The following is a 23,510-nucleotide window of genomic DNA, read 5'->3' on the forward strand; positions in this document are numbered from 1 at the left end:
CTTGACAGACTTCAAATAATGTGTGGCTATTTTTTTTTTTCAAGAAGGAGAAGAAAAATTTTTTGAACCTAATCATAACTCCATAATGCACTTGTGCAAAATGATGCCTGATATGTTCCTGAGAACAATGAAAAAACTCTTCATGTTATACCTAAAAATAAATGAGACAATGCCCCTTTTCATCTAAGTACTGTGCTTCATTGATTATGTCCAAGGCTTTATATACCTCTGATTTGCATATGCTTTGCCTACTGGGTTTGCTTAACACAATCTGCAGGTCATTTGCCTAAGTATTTCTGACATAGTCTACCTAGTCTTATTTCATGATCAATGGAGAAAGAGTTGAAATACTTTGTGAGATACATATCATGATTTATTTCTTCCTAAATGAAATGTTTGTAGTCTGGTCAGGTACATTGTGCCTTCATGGTGACTATTTGTTTCCCTTGAATGTATACAGTAACCCTAGGGTGTCGTTATTCCCTCGATCTGAAGACCTGTCTATTTTAAAGATGCCGTTGACTGCTGCTCATGGCTACAATAAGAAGCTGAGTCTTGCCACAACATGCTGATGTACCAGTCCACAGCAGTAACTGCAGGGCATGGGGACTAGATTTATTTACCTCTTTGTGTATGTAACCAATTTCTCTGAAATGAGTCTCAGGCACATGTGTGATTGTGTATTCAGATCACTCTTGAGACATCAAGGATATACTGCTTAATCATATCTCAAAAAAAAAAAAATCTCCTCTCCTTCAGGGTGTTGCAAGAGATTTCTTTGCGGATGGGTGGATTAGGAACTAAGAGGTCTTTTTCCATTAGGAACTCAGGATCAAGGTTGTAATGGGAGCATTTCTCTTTTGTGTTTGTTAATCCATTTCCTTGATGTTGTAGATAGGAACAAAGCTCATGTAAGCCAAGGCCAGTCATGTGGGCCAGTCAATACCAAAACACGGCACTATTGGTACCAGTTTCTGTTGCACAGTCCTTTAGTATTGTTTTGGTCATCCAGACGAGATCCATTCTTCACATGGCCCTACACAACTGCATGAAATCTGGTAACAGACTGAGGAAAAAACTTCCTATGGACCTACAGGAAGGCAGAGGGCAGAATAAAGTCTGAGAAGATAAACAGATAAAAATAGGCTTCAAAGAGCAAATATTTCCTTCTTCACTTATTTCAGTTTGATCTGATGGCATCTAGTATACTCAAAGACTTCCACTCTTGTAATTTCATAGTGTTTGCTGTTCTGTTCATTTCAGCTCGTATATTCATATGTTTGTGTTGGAATATATATATATTTGGCTGAGTAATGTACCTCAAATAATTCTACTTTAAAATATGGTTCTCCCAAAAGCTCTTAATATAAAAAAGTGGTTGTAGTCCTTCAGCAAGTGGATGCATACTTGTGGAAAGCGAATGGAAACTGAGTTTTATTTGCAGTTTAAACCTATATTTTATTTTTTCAGTAACCACTGTACTGTTCAAATACCAAATTGTAGTGTAATTTTTCTTCATTTTATGTAATGCATTGTCACAACTCAGCTAGTAATATGCATGGTGGGGTTTTTTTCCAAATCACAAAGGCACTTTATACATAAATGATCAAACCTTCTGCACATTGCAGAAAGAATTGTCTCCATTGCAAAAACTTCTTGATGCTTCCTTTTTTTAATTTTATTTTTTTTATAACATGTGACTTCATTCCTGCTTTGTGGCTAGTTATTTCCAAACTGTTAACTCATTTCTCAAGTAATGTGTTTTCCAGGGTTTGTTTTTTTCTATTGATAAATGATGAAATCAGCATTCAGGTAAAGTTTTGTGTATTCATTTTCTTACAGGAACAAAAAATAATACTCAGTAGAAATGCTGTAACTTTGGCAAAAGTGTCACACTTAGTCTGAAGACTGTTTAATACATTTTAGTATACACTTACAGAGAGGCTGGTGGTTGATTGCTTCTTTTTTGTGTCAGGGGAGGGGAAATGAAGGAGATGGCACAGCCTTTGTCGGTGTCATATATCTCACTGGTAGAAATAGTTGGTTTGTAGTGCATATAACCAATTTCTTCTCACAGAGGGTCATTTGCAACCTTTTGAAGTCAGGCCTTCTATCTGTGGTTCTTTAGTAATTTGGTTGTAGCGCAATTCTGCCTTAGCCATCACAAGGCCTTTTTCCTCTTCCTTGTCCCCAAAAGCTCAACTCACCTTTTGGTATGGAAGGTGCACAGAAGAGATGAGGAGAAAATGCTAGAATGGTCCATCCTCTTTACAATCTTCAGATGAATACTCCTCTTTCTGTAAGCCTTATTTGCCTTCTGTCCCTATTAGTTAAATATGAAGGTTAAGTATTATCTTGGCTGCAAGAAAAGAGTAACTTCTTAAGAAGTAAGGGCAGAAACAAAGGACCAGCAGAATTGTTTAAGTGTTTTTATACAAGGATATATTCCATCAACCCTGTTATATTTTCACAAACTGTCATAATTCATGTTTGAGTATCTGTGTTGCTTTCCAAGCATGGTGGTCAAACTGAGGTCTTACCAGTATCATGTAAAAGAGATGACTTGTGTTGTATATGGTAAATGTCTTGTAAATGCATTCCAGGCATAGACTTTTAAGACTTTCAAATAATGCAGGTAGCTTATATTCTGTTGGAAACATTCTTCTTTTTCACTGCACTGGTTGCGTACTAAGTTGTTTCCCGTTTTGCATTTGTGCACTTGGCCTGTCAAATATAGTATGTCCCTGATGAATTTGGGTAGTAGATTGCTTCATGCCATTTTCCAGTCTGAGCTATGCTTAGAACCCTTGGATTCTATCCTTTACAGTGTCTACCACTCTTCCCAGATCATTGCCACTGACTCATCCAAAGGATTAGTGCAGATACTGAATGAAAATGCTAAGGACATATTGATCTCATATAATAAGACACTTCTAATTCCTTGCCCTTTGGTATAGCTTTTCAGTTAAATGTGAAGTTACTTTATGGGGATTGCATATATGTTGTAATTTTGCAGTCTGCTATTGAGTCCTATAGCAAAATTCCAAAAGCATTGCAACAGTTGAGATGGATGCTTCCATTTTTTTCTTCAGGACAGGCTGTTTACTTTTCTAAAAGAAATATGCCTTCTTTTTTACTTTTTTGGATACTGAATAATCCTCATTGACTGCTTTAAAAGCTTCCGAACTGTGCCACTAATTTACTTACTATCTCTCCAAGTGTCCAAGTGAGAGCAGTTTATCTGAAGTTGCTTAGATAGCACTATTTTTTCTAGTTTAAACTTTATACATCATAATTCTTAGAGAAATTTATTAGTCTCTTAATTGTCCCACAATCCTGTCCTTTCCTCTAGCCCATTGGTTAGCTGTGATCAAAACTATCCAGAATTATTTTAAACTTTTTATTATATTTAGAGAGCTCTGAAACAATTCCATATTGTATATTTTGGGGTTGCAGTACTGAGATACTAGGGAATCATTTAGAAGATCTCTGTTGTGTACATCTGGGAATTTTTTTTGTTCTGTTCTTCTGATAACAGAAGTGTTCTTACAGAAATATCTAATCAAAATTTCAAGATGCAGAAGAACACCTCACATAATCTGATTTTGACAGTTGTTATTTGATCTTGCTAATCTCTCATAGGCAATTTCAGTAATCTTTTCTAAGCATATTGTTTGAAAGTTTGTGTGTGTGTATATTCTGTTTGTATATTCTCAGGCATAAACAAATTTAAAGTCAGATGGAGTGATTTCATTAAACAACTCAAGGTGATTTCATGTGAAGGCTTCAAAATTTGCTTATACTTAGCATTATGATTGAACTCGATGATATCTTAAAAGCCTTTTGCAACATAAATGATTCTGTGATTTCACCAGTTTACCTCCATGTTGGAAAAAGGGTCATCTGGGCACTGTGAGACATGTATTTTTACTATGTTTAAATAAACTAGGTTTGAAATACTTTTTTTTTTAAATACCTTGTTCAGGTGAAGTCACTGCATCCATGATTAAATGTGTGAAATAAATACCTGACATAAGTGCAGTCTTTGCAAACTGCAGGGTATGCTGCTTCCTGTGCAAAAGTGACTCAGTAATTAATTTCCTTTGTTACTCATTGGTAAAAATTAAATGCTACACTCAGTTCAAAAATGCTAGCCCTGTGATGATAGGAGGATGGAAATACAGCCTTTGTTCATCATCTTTTGTTTAAACATAAGGCATTTTTTCTTCAGCACTTTTTAACATATCCTAAAGTCAGCTCTATTCCATGTTTAATATTTTGAAACATGGAGCTACAGTCATGGTTCAGTTATTCGTGAGAGTCTTGTTTCTAGATCCAGTGTCAGAAATGCAGTTCAGTTAAAGGTGTCTGTGAGTGCAGGCAGGTGGATTTGTCCCTTGTGAACAACACATAGGAACTGCTAATTCTGAGCTGACCCAGTTCTGATAGCTCTGTGTCACGCTCACTGGCATGTCACCTACTAACCATATTGTCATCACTGGGGAAAAAACAAAACTCCCCACTGCTGCCTACCATCGCCTTGGTTGTCTCACATATTTTTTATCACTATGTTTATTGTTTGATAAAATGGTTCTTTTGGTCACAGTACTAACTAAATATTAAGTATGAGATATGTAGAATTGCAGGTATTTTGGGATTTTTTAGTTCAGCTTGTTTCCAGCACTAAGAAAAAACCCAGCTTCTGGAAGCTGATGGAGTTAAAAGAAAAGAGATAAAAGCAATTACAGAAAATTCCGTGGAGGAGGTGGGTGGAGAAACGAACCAGATTCACAGTGAGGAAATTGCCAGAATGGTTAATATTACTGTGGAGCTCTCCCATGCCACTTGTCCCTTTTTCAGCTTTGCACCTATCTCAGTAAGCAGTGCTTAGATCTACTCGCCCATCTTAGACAAGAGCAAGTATGGCAGGGGCTGCGTTTGAATTTGCTGCTTTGTACAGTGTGATTGCATGCTGTCTGCCAAGTTTTCCCAGCTTTCAACAAGGGAGTTTGGAGGTGTCCTTCACTTCTTAATGTTTCATATTTCTTACTGATATAGCAGTATTGACACCGGCATTTTTCACCAACTGAGATAAAGCTTTAAAAGTCTTAATTTCAGGGAAAAAACCCCATACTCTCTTTTGTGTTGAGATGCGCACTGCACCTTGCTCATACAACGAAAGCTACAGGCTTCTCTTAAAGTACTCACCTATCCCATCTTCGTGGGTTGATTTCTTGAGTCTGTGAATGTAACGGGTCCAAAAAGACTAAAAAGATCCCAGGTTTGGGGGAAGAACCTGGAATGCTTTATTCAACGCACATACCACTTATTTAAGGGTCTCGGGGGCCTAACATGCTAATAAGGAGGCCAGTTTATGCTAAGTAGGGGAATCCTTCCAGTAGCAGGGGTGACATAAGGGGAAAAAGGGATTTATATTTCTCAGATACAGTATTTACATTTGGGCGAAAAGAATTGATATTTCCAGTAAGCAGTATCACATTGGGGTAGAATGGTCGGCTTTTCCCGAAATAAGGATTACACAGGGAGGGGAGAAAACAATGAGGCTTTTGCATGAACCAGTAGCATCACAGCAGTCTCTCCATATCCTGCTGGGGGAGACAGGACAGTCCGCACAAATGAATGTCAGTGGATTGTGTCTGGTCTTTTTAGATGGTGGGTTTTTCCCCAGCCCCTGTGACCCAAGGCTTCCGACTCAAGCCCATCAAGCCCCTTCCTGATGATAGCTGAGGTTCGACTCTTACATGTGAACATCTCTATAGAGAATATCTGTCTGAAAAACTGCAGAGGAATTGTGCTGGTACCATCCATCTCAGATCACTTTTTCTGTCTCTCTTCAGGGACCCCTCCTGAATCAAGCAATCAATCTTTGCTTGTTGTGGGGTGCAACACCCCCATAGAGAGTATCAAATGAATTAAAAGAAAAGTGACAATCTTTGGTTACTTCCTAAATCTAATAAAATGTTGTTTTCTGACTATTTTGGAGCAGATTAGCTTTTTTATGCTAACTATAGCATTTGTTATTCTTTCCCTATTTACTTTTCAAAGTTGCTTGGAAATTGTCATATACTGGCAGGCATACTTATATATCATTGTCAATTCTGAATATTACTACACTTTCAGTATAAAGCCCTTGCTTTGTTTCTTTTTTTTTACTTGTTTCAATTACCAAATTGTTTATCATAAATAGCACACTTCAGAGGCAGAGCATAAAAGAGTATACTCTTAATTACGCTGCCAACCTGAATAGCATTACAAGAAAACCTGTCCAGGGATGTGATTGACAGATATTTCGCCAATAAGAAAGTGAAACTTGGAATCAAGTGTACGTGGTAGAAAGTGACAAAACCCCCTCATATCTTAAATAAAGACCCTTCTAGTTGAAGGATCCAAGAGGTTTGGACATACTGTTATAAAATGTCAGGCAAAAAGTAATGTAATTTACTTAAACTCATGTGTTGAACTTACTATGTTCAAGTTATGAACTGCCTCTTGAAAGGTCGCAACAGCCTTCCCATCTGACTCAGAGAGGGAAAGATGACTTGGATGCAGTCACGTCATTCTGAATGGAGCAACTGGTCACTCCCTGCCTCTGTCAACTCTCACCTTGAATATTTATCCATAATCCATAAAGACTTTTGAACAAGTATTCAGTGTGCTGGGATTTTCTAATTCATGGTGGGAATCCATAAGTTTTGCCATTTGTAGTTGTGACTGTGCAGAAGCTGCATATCAGTGCATAGAACTGACATTAGATTACTGAGTGGAGTGCAATCTTTAATTCCTTATTTTCAAGTGGAGATACTGTATTCCAAGGCTTTGCAGACAGCACTAGCTGGAAAAAGTCAGTTCCTTCTAAAGCATATCTCTTCTTTTTTCTAGGGCAATTCTCAGAGTTAACAGGGCTATCTCCTAGTTTAAAGACTTGAGAAAGCTTAGGCAGACTTAGTAAAATGTCTAGGCAGTTGAGCCTTAGCTGCATATTGTCGTAATTTTGAAATGGTTAAAAAGCAATAGTTCTTTTTTTAGGGTAGCAAGGTACCAAACCCTGTTAAAGAGAACAGAAACATGACTTACAGTTGAAACATTCTTTTTCTAACTCTTTGTAGGGTTATACCATACAATAAATGTACTGCCTAGTTACGGAGCAGCCTGTCTGATTGCCACAGAGCTATTGGGTATGTTTGCTTGCCTCAGAGATTTGTTCAGCTGGCAAATGTGATGTTCATATTTTTCACTTTTTTGTATATTTTAAAATATTCATTATTAACAAATGAGGTGGGTTATGTCAAATTATTATTGATGCCTAAACTAGCACAATATTGTTGCAAACAAGTACCAGACAGATCATGAGTAGAGGAAGATTGCATTTCTGATCAGCATGAAACTTTGAATGTAATGGCAGACCTCAAATTGCTCATCGGGAGAGAAGTTCACAAAGCTGACCTTTTCAAAGGCTAGAGAGTAAATTTAAATGGAAAGATTAATGTTAAAATGGTCATGTCCTGTTCGCTATGTTTGTTCCATTGCACACATAATATTTTTACCATCAGTATTTTTATTCTATTCTTACCACTTTCCATTTTAACAGTTGAACAACTGTGAGAGATAACTTACAATCCTGAAGTCATTTGACTTGTCATCTTAAAGGGTATTTATAAACTATAGCATTCAGGGAGCCCCCAGTGTTACTTTAAATAGAGAGACTGCTTTTAGGATTAAGGAAACCAGACTGTTTCATTTTGAAATGGCTTCTCTTAAGCAGAACTGTAATGATGGCTGATTTAAAACTCCATAAAAACAGGTAGCAAGCCTAACCATATTCTGTATTTTTGCATTATCACTGAAGACTGCATGAAAAGCAAATGGTATGGCTTATGCTAAACATGTGAAAAAGATGGTTTTCTCCTGCAAGTACAAGTAGCTTTATCCTCTTTTAATATTGGTCTATATTAACTGTTTCCTGTAGGCAGAAATGCCACTTTTGTTATTTTAATTGTATTGAGAAGAGTAGGGTTTGTTCCACACACAAAAAAAAAAATTAAAAAAAAGAGATGTGGGTGTCCTAACAGCCTATTGACTTAATTTCTGTCATGTTTTCAAATTCTGAACAATTTATACAAGATAATGGAAATTTGAGGGTAATAAGACGGAAAAAGAAACAAGCGATTTCAGTTAGAGAACTTGATAGGAGAAGCAAGAAATATTTGTGATTAATGAAACAAGGTATTTAGAAATATATACTAGTTATTGACATGGGCAGGAGAGGACATCATTGCTTGCAATCTTTAAAATGATGATAGTCAGGAGAAAGATCAGAATAAGTTGATTTGAGGTTCTGTAATAGTCAGGTTGTTACCTTTAATTGCATCTGATTTGCTAAATACAAGCAATACAAGCATTAGATTACAAGATTAGATTTACAGGGGGCACAAGAACCTATAGTCATAATCTTTTTTTTTTTAATGTTGCAGACGTCTGGGTGGTTGTAACACGTGAGGGTGTGCTTCCCAGTGCAACATCTGATTAGTCACTAATTTAGTAAGGAATGTCCTGGCACAGTTTTGTTGAAGCATGTGAGCCTATCAGCAGAATAACATATTATGTTCTTTTACTCAACATACAGTTGAGTAAAACAGCTCAGCTGTTTTGAAACAAACATGAGGGTATTCCTTCCCTGTGTCTCCTTTATTCCTCGTATTTCTTACTGGCAGAAGAAATGTTGCATGTTTACTTACTAAAATATATTTCATGCCTTCATTTTTTTTAATTAATATTCCAAATATTTTAGAGTCTAAATAACACTCCAGATCAGTTCTATAAAGCTATAAGTCATTTATTTTTACACTGAGGAAAGCAGAAAGTGACACACACTCACTATGTTCTGCATGTTCTGCACATTTCCACACTCCTTGTATACAGATGATCAAACATTAAGGAGACCAGTTTAACAGAAATTTTCAGAGATAAGTATTTGCTGTAGCACAAACCCATGAAAGTTCTCTCAAGTCCGGTTGCATGTTGTGGCCACAGTGCCTTATGACACACACTTCCTTTCCCTAGCTTAGATTTGATATAAAAAGGATGATAATCTTTCAGAAATTCAGCCTTTTTTTCTGAGCACTTGGATTGGTAGTACAGTTAATAGATCACTGATGTAGTTGTGGCCATTGAGGTTAGTATAGGTCAGTTTATAGAAGGAGGTAATGCTTAAGAGAATTTCACAGTGAATGTAGAAATATCCACTATCTGTGCTGGAACTATTCTGACAAAAGTACTCATAAGTGATCTGAAAAAGCAGTGAATGGTGGGATGGCCATGTACCAAATTATTTAAGAAAATGAAGCAAGGACCAACTATGAAGAACTTCAGAAGATCCTTACAGGATTCTTTCACACTGAAATAGCATTTGAAATTCAGTGTAGGTAACTGTAAAGTTATGCAGAAATACCAGTACTAAATTCACATATAAAATAGTTGTGTGTGAAGGTGACTGTAACCACTCGTGAATAAGATATCTTCTCAGAAAATCAGTGTTGATCAACAGACTAAATGTACTGTTAATTATCAGTAAAAAAGACATGCAGGGCAAAAGTAATCACAGCCACATGACACTTTTAAATCTGTTGTATGTCAAAATCCTGAATACTCTGTGTGGTTCTGTTCTGCTACCTCCCAGAAAAAGATACAGAAGAAAAGTCTAGAGCAGAGCAACAAGGTAGATCAACTATACAGAACTATTTCCATATAAAGAACAAGTAAATGAAGTGTTTTTTTTCAAAAGAGAAAAAGAATAATTAAAAGGAAACATATTGGAGCTCTCCAAGATACCATAAGGAACGTGCCTTCTCTCTCACACTGTTGGAAAGAGGAGGCATCAAAATAGCAGGCTGAGGAAAAATAAAAATAGGTAATTAGGCTTTAGAAATCCTTGACATGTGATTGTTGTGAATGTTAGAACTATACGTGGATTAAAATACAAATCACAGGACAGTTTTTAAAGAAAATCTGTTGAAGTCTATTAAAAATAAAAAACCTGTGGGTTTGGAAGTCCCTGATTTGCAGATTGTTGGACGATCTATTGTGTTTTATGGAAATGTCATCATGTATTTTCCCTTATTATTATTTTGTTTCTTAGGTATCCCAAGGTATTTGGTTTTGGCAACCAACAGGGCACAGGGCTAGATGGAGCTTTGGCTGACCCAGTGTAGCTGTTGTTGTAAAAAGTGTTACAAGCATTGCCTTTTTATTCAGTTAAGTGACAAAGTAAGACTGAAATAAATATATCTGTTTATTTCTGCATTTGTATATAATTGTATATAAATATTTAAGTCTGAGAAATCCCAGAAGGGCACGTGAGATAGCTGTTGCCCAATTTTAGACTGTCTGTTGCTACCAACACATTCCACAGAAGTTGCAAGGTCAGCGTGTACCATAAGATCCTGCTCTTGTGCATTTAGGCATGAGATCAGAGTAATACAATCAATCAGAGCAGTAATACCTGAGGTTTGCATGCCTGATCCTTAAAAAAATACTGTTCTAAACATTTTTAAGAGCTTTTAGCTGAATACATGTGAAGCTTTTCTTAGAACACAAACTGAGATGTCTGAACAATTACTGTACGAAACAGTTCCCATTGTGAGTTCACCATAAGCAAACAGTTTTCCTAGGATGTGTACCTTGACAACTTCTGTCCTAACTGGTTAGCTGAATTAGGTATTTTTTATTATTGTCAAAGTCTCAAAATGTGAGAATTCAGCTGAAATCTCGATAAATAGAAATGTCTGGAAAGGACACTAAGCAGAATTTGTTGTTAAAGTTTCAAATACTTTACTCAAAATCCTTCTAGATGTACCTTGGAAAAAACTTATTTCTTCAATCAGCAGTCAAACTCAAACCATACTGAAGAGGCTTTTTTTTTTTTTTTGTAAAGAATAATTTTAGCAGGTGGAAATTATAGTCTTCTGGGGCTTTCTTTGTCAGTCACTGAAATGAGATGAAGAGAAATGCAGATTACCTGAAAAGCAGTTGAAAAATGATATATTTAAAGTACTCTGAATGTTTCCCAAATAAATTATTTTGGGGATTGTGGGGAGTTTTTTGTTGGTTCTGGTTTGGGGTTTTTTTGTTTAGGTTTTTTTTAGTGCTTTGTTTGAGTTTTTTTTTAATAAGAGAGACTCACTGGACTAAAGTAAAAGCCTGCATAGAGTGTTATTTTTTTCACCCTTCTACTTCCCTTCTCTACAACAACATCTGTAGGAACATCCAGGGAATTGGGCTTAATGATCCTTATTCAAGATTCTGAAGGAAACAGCAAAAGCTATGATAAAATATTGTGCATTTTACAGATTGAATAGATGGGTATGTATTTATATATAAGTAACTTCTAAACTGAAAGCTCATTTTTTTCAGTCTTCTAGCACCAAATTGTACTATTAAAATGTATTTAATACAACTTAACAAAAAAGATTCTGTAGAAGTCTTTAAACGTCCATTAAAAAATGAGGGAAAAAAAAGTTTTAGTGGTGATCGGAGCTGCTGTTGTGCTGTGCAAAACAGCGTGGTGCATACATGTGTTCTAAACCACCTTATGAAATGGACTGAATTTAATTAAAATTATTAGTGAAGGAACAGGAAAAGGCAAATTTGTATTTTATACTTTGGGACGAAAACTGAGCTAACTGAAGTTAGTTTGGCTTCCCAGCAGTTCTGTCAGCCCCTCAGCAAAATGTCATGCATACTATCATCTTCTCGAGGCAGGGTGAAGGTTATCAGGTGCTCAACACTTCTGGCTGAGTGTTCTGGCAGCGCTCACCCAACCAGTTCAGGGGATTCCTCTAGATCACAAATCAACATGTGGCCTTGCTGACAAACAGGTTAAGCTGCAGGTCTTCATCGATCATCATTCCTCCTCTGAACCTTTCTTGACTTGTATTAGCCCAAGAGCCATTTGACTATCTAGTTTTTTGGGGGGGTGAGTGTGATTGCAGGAGGGGACTCACTTCTATTTTGCAGTCTTGACTATCCCCTTGCCTTTTCTGCGGAGCTGTGTGATGTTTCATTGGTCTCCCATATCTTTAAAATTTGTAGTTGTTTCTTAGAGGGCTGGATGTTGAAAGAGTAGAATGGTGTGGTTTGACAAGTATTCCCGTTGGAGAAACTGTGTGAAGAAATTGGTTTATCCAGTCACTCCAGGATAAAGTTAGTTTTATTTTAATCAGTACACTCAGAAGTAACCATCTTATTTAGTTTGCAGTTGTGTATGAACTGCTGTTGTGTGAAGCATACTGTTGCTTCATCTAATGTAGTTCTTGCTGCTTTGTCTCATTATTACCTATCTTACTCTTCTATGTTGTTGTAAGTGATACTATGTAGAAATATTTTCTTTAAGTTTAGCATTTAACAAGTTTGTTTGTCTGTTTACTCTCTTGAGCTGGTAGAGCTATAATATGAGATCAAAAGATAATATGAACTGTGGTGAGAGGCTTCTGTATTTTCTTAATACTCTTTTTTAAACAAACTGGTTGATCAGCATACACAAATATGTGCCTTTTAAAGAGGCACACACTCTGACATTTTTCCCCTGATTGTAGTTCATAAATACTTTAAACTTTTTTTATATAAATCTACATGTTACTCTTTCCTTTATAATTTATCAGATTTTCTAACATGCGATTACATGTGTTGCAATTGGAAGGTACTGGCATGTAGCATACAGATTACCAGTTGCTGCATCAGATTGAAATATGGCCTTGAAACTGAGTCACATTAGTGACAATTTAATTATCTTTTTTTTGTTACAGTTGCACAGTCGTACAAACTACCACATTGAGACTGAATAAAGACAATGCTGTTGCAAAAAGCTCTTTATAAGGGGAGAGAATATGATTGTAATTTTACCATCAGACATATTCAACACTGGAGACTTCATCTCTTGTTACACAGTAAATGAACTAATAGATAAGAAGTTGGTGTTAATAAATTGATAAATTAACAGTATCGTTTAGTCATCTGTCTTGCTTTCTCTATATAGGCATTGAAAAAGGCTGTGGACCTTAAGGAATCAAAATGAATCATACTTAGTATGAAAACATTTGGCTAGCAATTCTGAATATTAATCAAAACTTTGGCTCCTTGTGCTGGGACATAAGAATAGGGTTGATGTCAGTAAAAATGATTAATATATAACTGTGTGCTGTGCTTACATTATAATATACTTGAAGTCCTACAGTTATTCATCCCTAAGCTTCTAAGGTCTAATTTGGGGCTGGTGACCTGGACTTGGATGTAGTTATGGCTTGCAATTGCACTAACCATTCTCTGGAGAGATTTTCTTACGTTGCACTGAAGAATAAATTATGTGACTAGATGGAAAACTGGCTCATATCCTCTTGTTCATAGGACAATTGTAGCAGTGAAATAATGGTGGGTTGTTTTAGCAAACTGTGAGCATACCAGCAAAATCTTTTAAAAATATGCACTGTCAGTATGTGGTCTGAGTGTTCTAATTATCTTAGAGATTCTATGTAGCTGAGTGATTTCTTATCTTCTTAATTGAATTACATATAGACTTGTCTTCTAAATGTACTTGTATAGAAAACATTACAAACTTCTCAGGTTTGTGCTTTAACTCTTTCTATCAGTACTTTTGAAAACTATTTTGAAGTCTTCATGCTTATTTTTTAACCATTTTTTTCAAAGGAAGCTGACTTCATTGTGTAGCTATCTTGCTGTTTGGTCTGCCTTTCATATAGTTCATTTTTTTCAGTAGGAAAAGAAACCAATTGCTGAGAAAAATCAGATTCAGATTGCTACAAACCAAAGGAGACAGGGAGATGGGCAGGTTTCAGAATCTTGTGCAGCGTGTGTACCTAGGGAAAAAAACCCTGCATTTTAATGTGACTTGACTGAATTACAGATCATGATTATAGATGAACTAGTACATAATCACTTTTGTAGGTTTAGGGTAAATAATTTCATGAAAATGTATGTAAAGGTTTTTTTGAAAATTTGGGAAAAATATTCAGTTATCTTTAGAAATCGCTCAGATCATTACTAGGTGGGTTTAGTTTTTTTGTTTGCTCTTTTTTTTTTCCTCCAAATATTTGTTTCTTTTATAGCTATTTAACAAGATCCCATGGCCAAAAAGTCCCAGAGCAGTTGAGATTTTCACCCCTAGTGGTAAGATCTTCTACCTTCCTGTCTCCAGCTCTTCTCTGTGACACAAATCCAGCATGATCTGTCATATTTGTATAGAGGAAAATTTGCTATCTTCATGTTACTAAAATGTAATATTTTGCTTTTTAAACTGCAGTTGAAGTGTCTCTTACTCCTTTAACTCCTCTTTCTGCTTGTGTTTGAAACTCAGAAATATTGTCATGCATTGTGGAGCATTATTATGCGTGCTTTGTGACGAAACACTAAAACTTCACAGTGACAATTCATTTTTGCTGATGTAAAACAGGTTTTGGTGTCTGTTGATACTGAGTTTGCTTTCATACTCAACTTTTTATGGTTCTTTAAAAATACATATTCATGTGCTTTGTTCTGCCCAGTATTTCTTGCATGTGGTTGTTTAGCTTTTTGAACGTTGCATTACTTTTTTATGTCAAAACTGGATGCTGTTTTGTTTGTGGTTTTTTTCCTGAATATGCAACTCGTAATTTAAAAAATGTTTTAAAAATTAGTTATTTCGTCCAGGTAAAAATAAGAATCCTGTATAATATGCAGAATTCCATGAAGAGAGAAAGAAAGCACTTTTTTTGTTTATTTTATTGGTCTTCGACTGTTGAAGGATTTTATTTATTTTTTTTTTACAATCCTGATCCTAGGTACAGCTAAATACCAAACTATATTTTGTGTGTAATAGGTGTCTTCAGCTTTTTTAGCACACTGCTTACCAGGTTGTGGTTACACCTGATATAATACCCCAGCAAATAACTGAGCACGTTCAGTAGGTGCATTTTCATGATTTCTCATTCACACTTGTATGAAAGGCTTCCTCTCTTATAAACAAAACTTCTATGTATATCTTATAGTGTGTGGGGAGATTTCAAAGTTAAGGAAATATATTAAGCATTTGCAATTTGAAGTAAGCTTTACATAGAAAGAATCAGGATAGGTGTTGTTCAGCAAATTTGGATGTTGAAAATATGTGAAAATTGGTCATGCCCTTCAAATTGATGAATCACAGAATATGCTGAGTTGGAAGGGACCCACCAGGTCCGTCAAGTCCAACTCTTAGCCCTGCATGGGACCATCTCCAAAATCACACCATGTGCCTGAGAACATCATCCAAATGCCTCTTGAACTCTTGTCAGGCTTGGTGCTGTGACCCCTTCCACGAGGAGCCTGTCCAGTGCCCAACCACCCTCTGGGTGAAGGACCTTTTTCTAATATGCAACCTGAACCTCCCCTGACACAACTTCAGGCCATTCCCTCTGGTTCCATCACTAGTCACCACAGAGAAGAGATCAGTGCCTGCCCCCCTCTTCCCCTCACAAGGAAGTTGTAGACTGCGATGAAGTCTCCCCTCAGTCTCTTCTTCTCCAGGCTGAACAGACCAAGTGACCTCAGACACTTCACATATGGCTTCCCCTCGAGGCCCTTCACCATCTCTGTTGCCCTCCTTTGGGCACTCTAACAGCTTAATATCTTTCTTATATTGTGGTGCCCAAAAATGCATACAAAATTCAAGGTGAGGTCACACCAGTGCAGAGCAGAGTGGTACAGTCCCCTCCCTCCACTGGCTGGCGATGCTTTGCCTGATGCCCCCCAGGACATGGTTGACCCTCTTGGCTGCCAGGGCACTGCTGACTCATATTCAACTTGCCATAGACCAGGACCCCCAGGTCCCTTCCTGCTTTCCAGCAGGCACTGCTTTCCAGCATCTCATTCCCTGGTCTATACAAACATCCAGGGTTGCCCCACCCCAGGTGCAGAATCCGGCACTTTCCCTGGTTGAACTTCATATGGTTGGTGATTGCCCAGTCCTCTCATTTGTCGAGGTCTCTCTGCAGGGCCTCTCTGTTGAAGAGCACAGGGCGTAAGATGGAGCTCTGTGGAACCCCACTAGTGACAGGTCTCCAGTCTCATGTTATCCCCATTCACAGAGAGTACTTTGTGCTCAACCTGCGAGCCAATTTCAGTAATGTGTGTGTGCTTATAAATACAGAAGGGTACACACACAAATGTGATCAGTATATTCAGTTCTATATTGAAAAAGGTGGGAATATTTTATTTTGGGATACTTCATATATGTTATTAGTATGATTTTTTTCAGTAGCATTAAAAGGGATTTCAAATTAGTTTTCATCCTAAACATGCCTTTGACAATGATGGTAATTTTTAAACCCATGCTCTTGCTGAAAATAACATCAGCATAAACCATCTACAAAAATTAAAATGCTAGCCTTTAAATTCCTTCTGGAAACCCAAGCTAAACTACATGTTCTTTTGGGAGTGTGATTTTTTTTTTTCCCTGTCAGTTGAGGATTTTTAGGATGTCTTTAAGTGTACAGCAGGGTGTTCATAATTTTTTCATCCACATTATTAGAAGTGAGTCTTGTTCACAGCTGAATAATTAGAACAGGGTTATATGTTGAAAGCACCATCTTACTCTCCTTTTAGGTAAGGAGAGACATAGAAGGCAGTAGTGACTGTGAGTAGTTCTGGAGCTGGCTGACCAGCTAAAGTGTGCCACAGGCTGACTAATTAAAATCTTTGAAAGCTTGCAGCCCAGGTGAGACACATTATCTACCACGCAATGCTGGATGACACCCTTGCACTCCACATGGACAACACGCTGCCTTTTGCCTACCTCCTAAAACCTTGGAGCATCTTCAGTATCTAAGTATGCACAGCAGCGCATGTGACACTATTTCCAGTCCTCTCAGCTATTCAGTAAGTCTGCTTCCTTGTCTCTGGCAAGAACGTAGCTTTTATTTCCCTTCTTTCGCTGGAGACTTCTGCAGTCCTTGGTGCCTGCCTGTAAGAGGAAAATTTCTGATCTGCATGCCAGCACATCTTTTGGGATGTCTTAATACCTGACAGTAAAGAGCTGTTACTCAACGGCTCTCAAGCAAGTTTTCAGAAAGGTTTAGAAGAGGTCTACTTAAATGAAAACAGGGCCATGGAGATGAACAGAAGTAAGAAGCATTGATTCTTTAAGTTATCCAAATAACATAAGGAAGACCAGGTACTCTGGAAAGCTATATGTAAAAGTAACAACAGCCAACAAAGCATGAGGAACAACTCACAAAAAGAGTCAAAATGTGTAAATAATATGTAAAAGTATGCCCGCACTGGGAGTAACTCTGTACATTCCTGGGGTTTTCCACTTTAAATTGGTTATAGTAAAAATAGGAAGAGTTTGCAAAAGAATAGTCAGGATGTTTGAGACCATGCAAGAGCTTACATGTATGAAACAGATGAGCGAAATAGGGCTTTTAAAGCTGAATGAGCTGACCAAGAGTAGGACATTGTCAATGGAATCTTTTTCCTCTTGATTATAAAGCCAGGGGCTTCCATGTTAATTTCAGAAGTAATAAGGCTGGGGAGAGGAACTCGCAGTAAGGTGGAAGAGGATGTTCTTTCTGTTAAGGAATGAACAGAGTCAAGGGGAGGGAAAATTTCAGAAAATCCTGCATATGAGAAGTGAGAGAGACATAGCAAGCCTGGAAGATAGCAGCTCAGGCAAGGAGGTTGCTGAGAGGAGCACAGATTAGTCTTGTGATTTGGGGCCTCAAAAGTGGCAACAAAGAACTTAGAAGGGATAGAGAGGGCTGACCCAAGTCTGCTGCAGTTCAGAGTGCAGTGCTCAGGTGCAGCTAAGCAAGGAAGTAAGAATGTCCTTGAAAAATAACATGGGTAGGGAAAGAGCTTTTCCTTCCTCAGTTCTGTCATTTCTAGTCACTTTGAGTTTTCCATATTGAAAAAGTTTAAAACTGATTTTTAGCTACAGAGAGTTAACTGTCATCTACCTGTTTCAGTATAAGACTTCTTAGAAACCAGTTGAAGTGGCTAGATTGGAGCAAACAAAATTGTGTGGGGTTTGGTTATTTTTTTTGTTTGTTTCCAAACAGTATGCAGTTAAGCTGCAGATGTCCTTGCCACAAGATGTTATCAGTGTTATCACAGGACAGAAATCCACCCAGAGCTAAAAAAACAGGCATCACTGCTGGTTCAAAACTCCACAGGTTGGGAGTCTGGAAGATTATCTGTAGAAGGCAGCAATGCATTAGTCCCTTGACTGTGCTTCTGGACACAGGAGGAGATGGCAGAAGCCCTTTGGCCTGATTCAGTACAGTATGTTTGTTCACCTCCTGCTGTTCCACCCAAGTGGTCTTGGAGAGGTCATTCCGTCTTGTACAGCTATGAAATAGTCTGGAGCCCGATCTGCTGGAAAACTCCAGATGGGCCAATACAAGCTCTAATTCCCTTGGGTGCAGAAGTATTCAGAATTATAAAAAAAATGAGATTAATTTTTTAGATAGTCTTCTTTGTGTTACTGGGAAAAATACTTCAGTGTGATTGTAGTTCTGCTAATTAGGTACTCATCCTGTTCTGAAGTCTGATTTGCAAAAGTGATGAGCAGTGATACCAGTAGAAATTAGTCTTTGAGTATTGAAGTTTTAGAAAGTATTTTATAAATGCTCCACTTCCAAGCTAACAGGTCCTTGACATTTTAGATAGGTACTCATTTAGTAGACAGTTTTGAACTAATCTTTCCAGGTTTTGTTTATGAATAAGTACATCAGGTGATATTATGCTCTTTACCTCAGTGAGGGCTGAGAAGAATTCTAAGGAATTGTAAAAGTAAACAGTGAACCATTTTTCTGCTGTGTACAGAGTGTGACAAAAAAATGAACAGTCCAGAGCTGTACTTGAAGGGTTTGGAGTTCATCAAGTTCCAAGACTGACATACAGGGACAGACATGATACTGAAAGCTTTTCAGCTTCTGAGTGTGTTTGTCAAATGCATTAAAATGAAATATTTTGTAAAAGGCATTTTATGTAGTAAATATATGTGGCTGTGTAAGAATATGCTGCAATGAATGTTAAACAAAAGCAACCCCAAGTTGCACAAGGGGTTTAATTTTTTTTGCTTTCATTTTTGATGCCACATTTAAATTTTGAATGATTCTTTTATGTGTTTGTCGATTTCAGTTATTTCTTTTGCTTCTTTTCACAATTGGAAGACTTCAGAACTTTGGTCTGAAGATGAAGCTGTCATACAAAATCGTTCTATTAAGATTTTTTAATTTAGCAGCTGTGTTGTTTCAGGGTAAGCTTGAAGAAAATTCAACTCTTACTTATTTCAGCTATAACTATCATAAGTTATAGAAAGAAAAGAAAAGGAGGACTGTATTGGAATATGAAGGTATTGGTGATCATGGAAAGTTTCAGTTGTAGGGCAGGAATGAATACTTACATATATATTACACTGCATAATTTACACAGAGGACTTTGATCTCGTTCTTTTTCTTGATCTTACTTTTGAAGAAATTTATATTAAAAAAAAGAAAGAAGTAAAGATAGAATCCTTTATTGTTTTGAAAGCAGCTTTCCAGAAATGATGTATTACTCACAATGCACCAAACAGAGCTTACCAAATCAAAGATATATGGCATACCTTTTTTTTCCAGCTTTGTGTGTTTCTTTTAAATTTATTTTTAACATGTGACATCCCCAGGACAATTCCTACTGTCTCATGAAGGAGAGGCAGGTGTAAATCTTGCTGGATTCCTCCCTAGAAATAAAGATTTCTATGTGAAGACCTCTGGATGTAATATTTATTTGAAAATATATTAAGAACAACAGGTCAGCCTGTTTAATGAAAGAAGGAAGCAGTGCTGAGCAATGTGCTGAACAACATACATGTGAGATCCTTGGAGTCTTGGACTGTGTGACAAAGCTTCACCAGCACAGATAAGGTTGCTGGGGTGTTGAAAATTAATAGAGACGTAGCTGGTGTAGCTGGAGTGACAGAATCCCTGTCATGCATGCAGTAGAACGCCATAGGAGGAAATCCATATGTCAGTTCACCTTAGGTTTGCAGAAGTAATCAAAGTATTTTTGCAGAAAACCTCTTCCTGTCAGCATACTTTCATTTTTGAGGACTCTTCCAGCACAATTTGCTGGTATCCCTATGATAGCTAAGACTGCTTGTGGCAGATGAGCTTGGAATCAGAATTTAAAACCAATGCAATCAATAATTATTGAAAACTTATCTTCCTATTCCTTATTTTAAAAAATTACCAGTTGTGGATTTTTTTAATCTGTGAATTTAGTCATTAGAGAATAATTTTGCTGCGTCTGACAGTTTGTGACTGACACTTTGTGGGGATGAAAAAAGGTATTTTTTATACTTAAGAGTAAGCTCTTTGTTCTCATATTTTTAGGCCTATCACCTTATTAAAAGTTTGTGTCATTACGCTTCCTATCATTTTGGTGCTGCTTATTTACAACTGAGAAAAATGGCAGATGCTGAGGAAGCTTTCCAGTGGAAGCAGAAAAATAAAATGTACTAACTGGGTGGTGATTCTCCCTCACATGACCAGAAGGAAAACAAACTGTTTGGCTTTTGGCTGTGCTTGCTACTAAACACCCTGTCATAGTGTGTGAGGTGAGTCACGACCTGTTTATTTATAGCTGTGGCCAATCAAAGCTGACCGCTCGAACTTCATTCAAGACCAGCAGGCACTTAGGATGTCTTGTAAACATTTGCTCTCTGAGCAAGGAGCATTCTTCCTGGCAGAGAGCAGGACAGGTGCTCAGGTGGTGGCTCCTAAAACACAAAACAGAATAGAAGATTGTGGCCTGGATTATCTAGATTGGTAGAAAGAAAGAGAGAATTCCTTTTTACATCTGAAATGCCAGACAGTGAGGATCTGGGACAAGATGACAGGTACTGTACATTGCTTGTGATGTTCTCGTGCAGAGCAGTAAGGACTGAGGCTTCATGTAATTAATCTGTGCACGCTCCCGAGTGCTCAGCCTGAGATCAGTTTTCTCTGCCTTGTAACAGATCATTTGCTTCTTGAGGGTTTTGCCTTTAAAGCTAACATAAGGCTTCTTAGGAGAGAAATAAGAGTCTTAATGTCTGCGTAGAGGTTAAATTGTGTAGCTCTTAGGTATTTGTTAAACTAAAGCTGTAGGGAAGAAAATACTGGGTGGTTCCTACCTAGTCACTTTTCGCAACCATGGGACAACTTAAAAGCCTCAAAATGTCAGGCACAGAAATAGTTTAGTTGGAGCCAGGCTACTGACAAAACTGTAACTCATTTCTGTGAGATAGGGCACTGTGTCCCTTTGCCTGTCTTTCTGAAGTTTAGCTTTTAACTTACTTAGCTTTATAAAACCAATGGTTAGGACAAGAAAAAAGTAGTTGGATCTAAAACTTGATAACAATTTAACAAATACTGTTTTCTCAAATATGATCCAGCACATTCCTATGAAGTAAATGCACTAAATAAATTTAGCTAAATAGATTTTAAAATATGTTTTTAGAAGTTGATGCTATTGAATTTTGGCTAGGACAAAGTCCACATGGTTTTTCCATAGTCTGGATGCTAATCAAAATGTTAGCTCTAAAATGGTGTTAATGAAATGCTTGATACTGTATTTTTGTCATGTATGTAGAATAGAATTTATAGGAGTTAGTTAATAAAATGTCAGAATATAGAGGCAAATTTAAGGAATTATAAGGATCGAAAATGAGCATTTCATTATGGCTTTGGATTTGATTTCTTCTTCTAGTTAAATTTAAATATGAACATTTATGTGGATGTTTTTCTAGTATGTGTGTCAATGTGAGATGAAATACAGGAGACACCTCTGGTTGTCTGTTGTAGAGCAGCATACTCAGGCACAGCCACCTAACTGGGTGAGTGTGGGTGAATGGATCCCCAGGGGTGTAACTGTGTCTCTGCAGGGGTGGGGTCACCTACACATTTCCGTTTGCAGGGATATCTTAAGTTGTGCCCCATATATGACATAGACTAAAATTAACTGTAGTAGCAGGTAGTATTTTTTCTTTTCTTTTAAGCAAATGTTGAGCTCATGACTGGTAATCATCAAAGTGTTAATTGCAGTTCTTTAAAAAATGTTTAGCAACATCTCCAGTTTGTTCAGTTGTATATCTTTCAATAAAGGAAACAGGAATATGTGTGACACATTAAAAAAGGAGGTTTCAGCTTTGTAATAATATCTAACTTACTTTGTTCACAATTCTTTCTCTATAAAGGCTTGTAGCAAGCTTTGGCAGTTAAACAGGAGTAAAACTAGGCCTAAAACTCTAAGACCTCTTTTTCTTTCAGAGTTGTTGGGGTTTTTGTTTTGTTTTTGAAACAAGAACTATGAACTTTTCTAGAGCAGTAACCTGAAAAAGAATGATAACAGGGCCTGCTCTGCCCATTTATAATTTTTGAAGCTACCATTAAATTAATTGACCCCGATCCTATTCCCTCATCCTTTTGTGTCTTTCCTAATGAGCAAAAAGGTTTGAGAAAAAAGTTTAATCAGAAGGTTCCGATTTTTTTTCTAAAATTAATTTGCCTTTTTATCTTGGTCATAACAAATAGGATATAACCAGAGGGCATTCCTACAGGAGTGCTAATGAGATTTAGTGGAAGTCAGAATATTTTGGTCCAAGTTAAACAGGAGGGAATGGAAGGAGGAGCTATGGGAACTCTACTGGAACACTATGGAAACTGTACTGGAGCAATTAATCTTAGAATTGCAAAAGAAGAAATAGTAATGTAAATGTACAGATAATGAGGTAATTTTAAGGGCACACTGAATCAAAACTGAAGCTTTATATACTGTAAAAATGACAGCAGTGGTATTTTTGTAGAAGATGCAGAATGGGCTTTGTTCCCAGATTGGTTTCAGCACACTGCACTACTTGTAGCTCCTTCTTAGATGCAAGTACTTCTTATATGCTCTCTCCTCTTGAGTTCATGTCCTACTTCAGAAAATATGTAGTATTGTGTCACAAGTGTATTTCATGAACATAGTTACATCAGAGTTAAATACGTGGCATTGGTCAATAGTCTGTTAGTCATACTGTGAATTTCAATGAACAATAAGCAAAGAAACAGAGGCACAAATACTTCCTAGTAAGGCTAGTAAAAAAGCTAGGGATTGTGAAGATTAGGTACCCACTCATATCTTCTGTTTTGTTTTGTCATATGATCCTGGGTGGTAACAGATGAAGAGCAGTGAGGAAATACGTGGCCGAAGGTAGAGGATTGAAAACAATTTAGGATAAGGAGCTATTTTCCCCCAGTAATTCTTTATCATCAGGTTCCCTATAGTTTTAGTGTAAGATGGTATAGTGTATTTTTTAAAAAAAATTGACAACTCATGAGGAATGATGGTCAAGAATGTATAAAAGGTACTGTGAATAATCAGTCCTGAAGTGGTGGAAGCACATGGCTTTAGGTGTTCAGAGAGATACCAACATCAAAACAATGTCTGTTGTTCTAATC

General features: G+C 37.1%; 1 protein-coding gene across 3 annotated transcripts in view; it reads left to right on the top strand.

The window, feature by feature from the left end:
- The window catches only part of RETREG1 (reticulophagy regulator 1), a 66,430-nt gene that overhangs the window by 21,422 nt on the left and 21,498 nt on the right, over positions 1–23,510 (top strand). Inside the window, exon 1 of one of the 3 annotated variants that reach the window (XM_051799332.1) lies at positions 20,512–20,926. The exons of the other annotated variants lie outside the window; for them this stretch is intronic. Within the exon in view, the coding sequence (XP_051655292.1) occupies positions 20,892–20,926 (35 nt within the window). The 5' untranslated portion in view covers positions 20,512–20,891. Of the gene's footprint in view, positions 1–20,511; positions 20,927–23,510 lie in introns of those variants that run through there. 3 annotated transcript variants of the gene reach the window in all.

Source organism: Manacus candei, unplaced genomic scaffold, assembly GCF_025592945.1.
Source record: "Manacus candei isolate 608988 ecotype Guabito, Panama unplaced genomic scaffold, ASM2559294v1 h1tg000049l, whole genome shotgun sequence".
Taxonomy (NCBI): Eukaryota; Metazoa; Chordata; class Aves; order Passeriformes; family Pipridae; genus Manacus; species Manacus candei.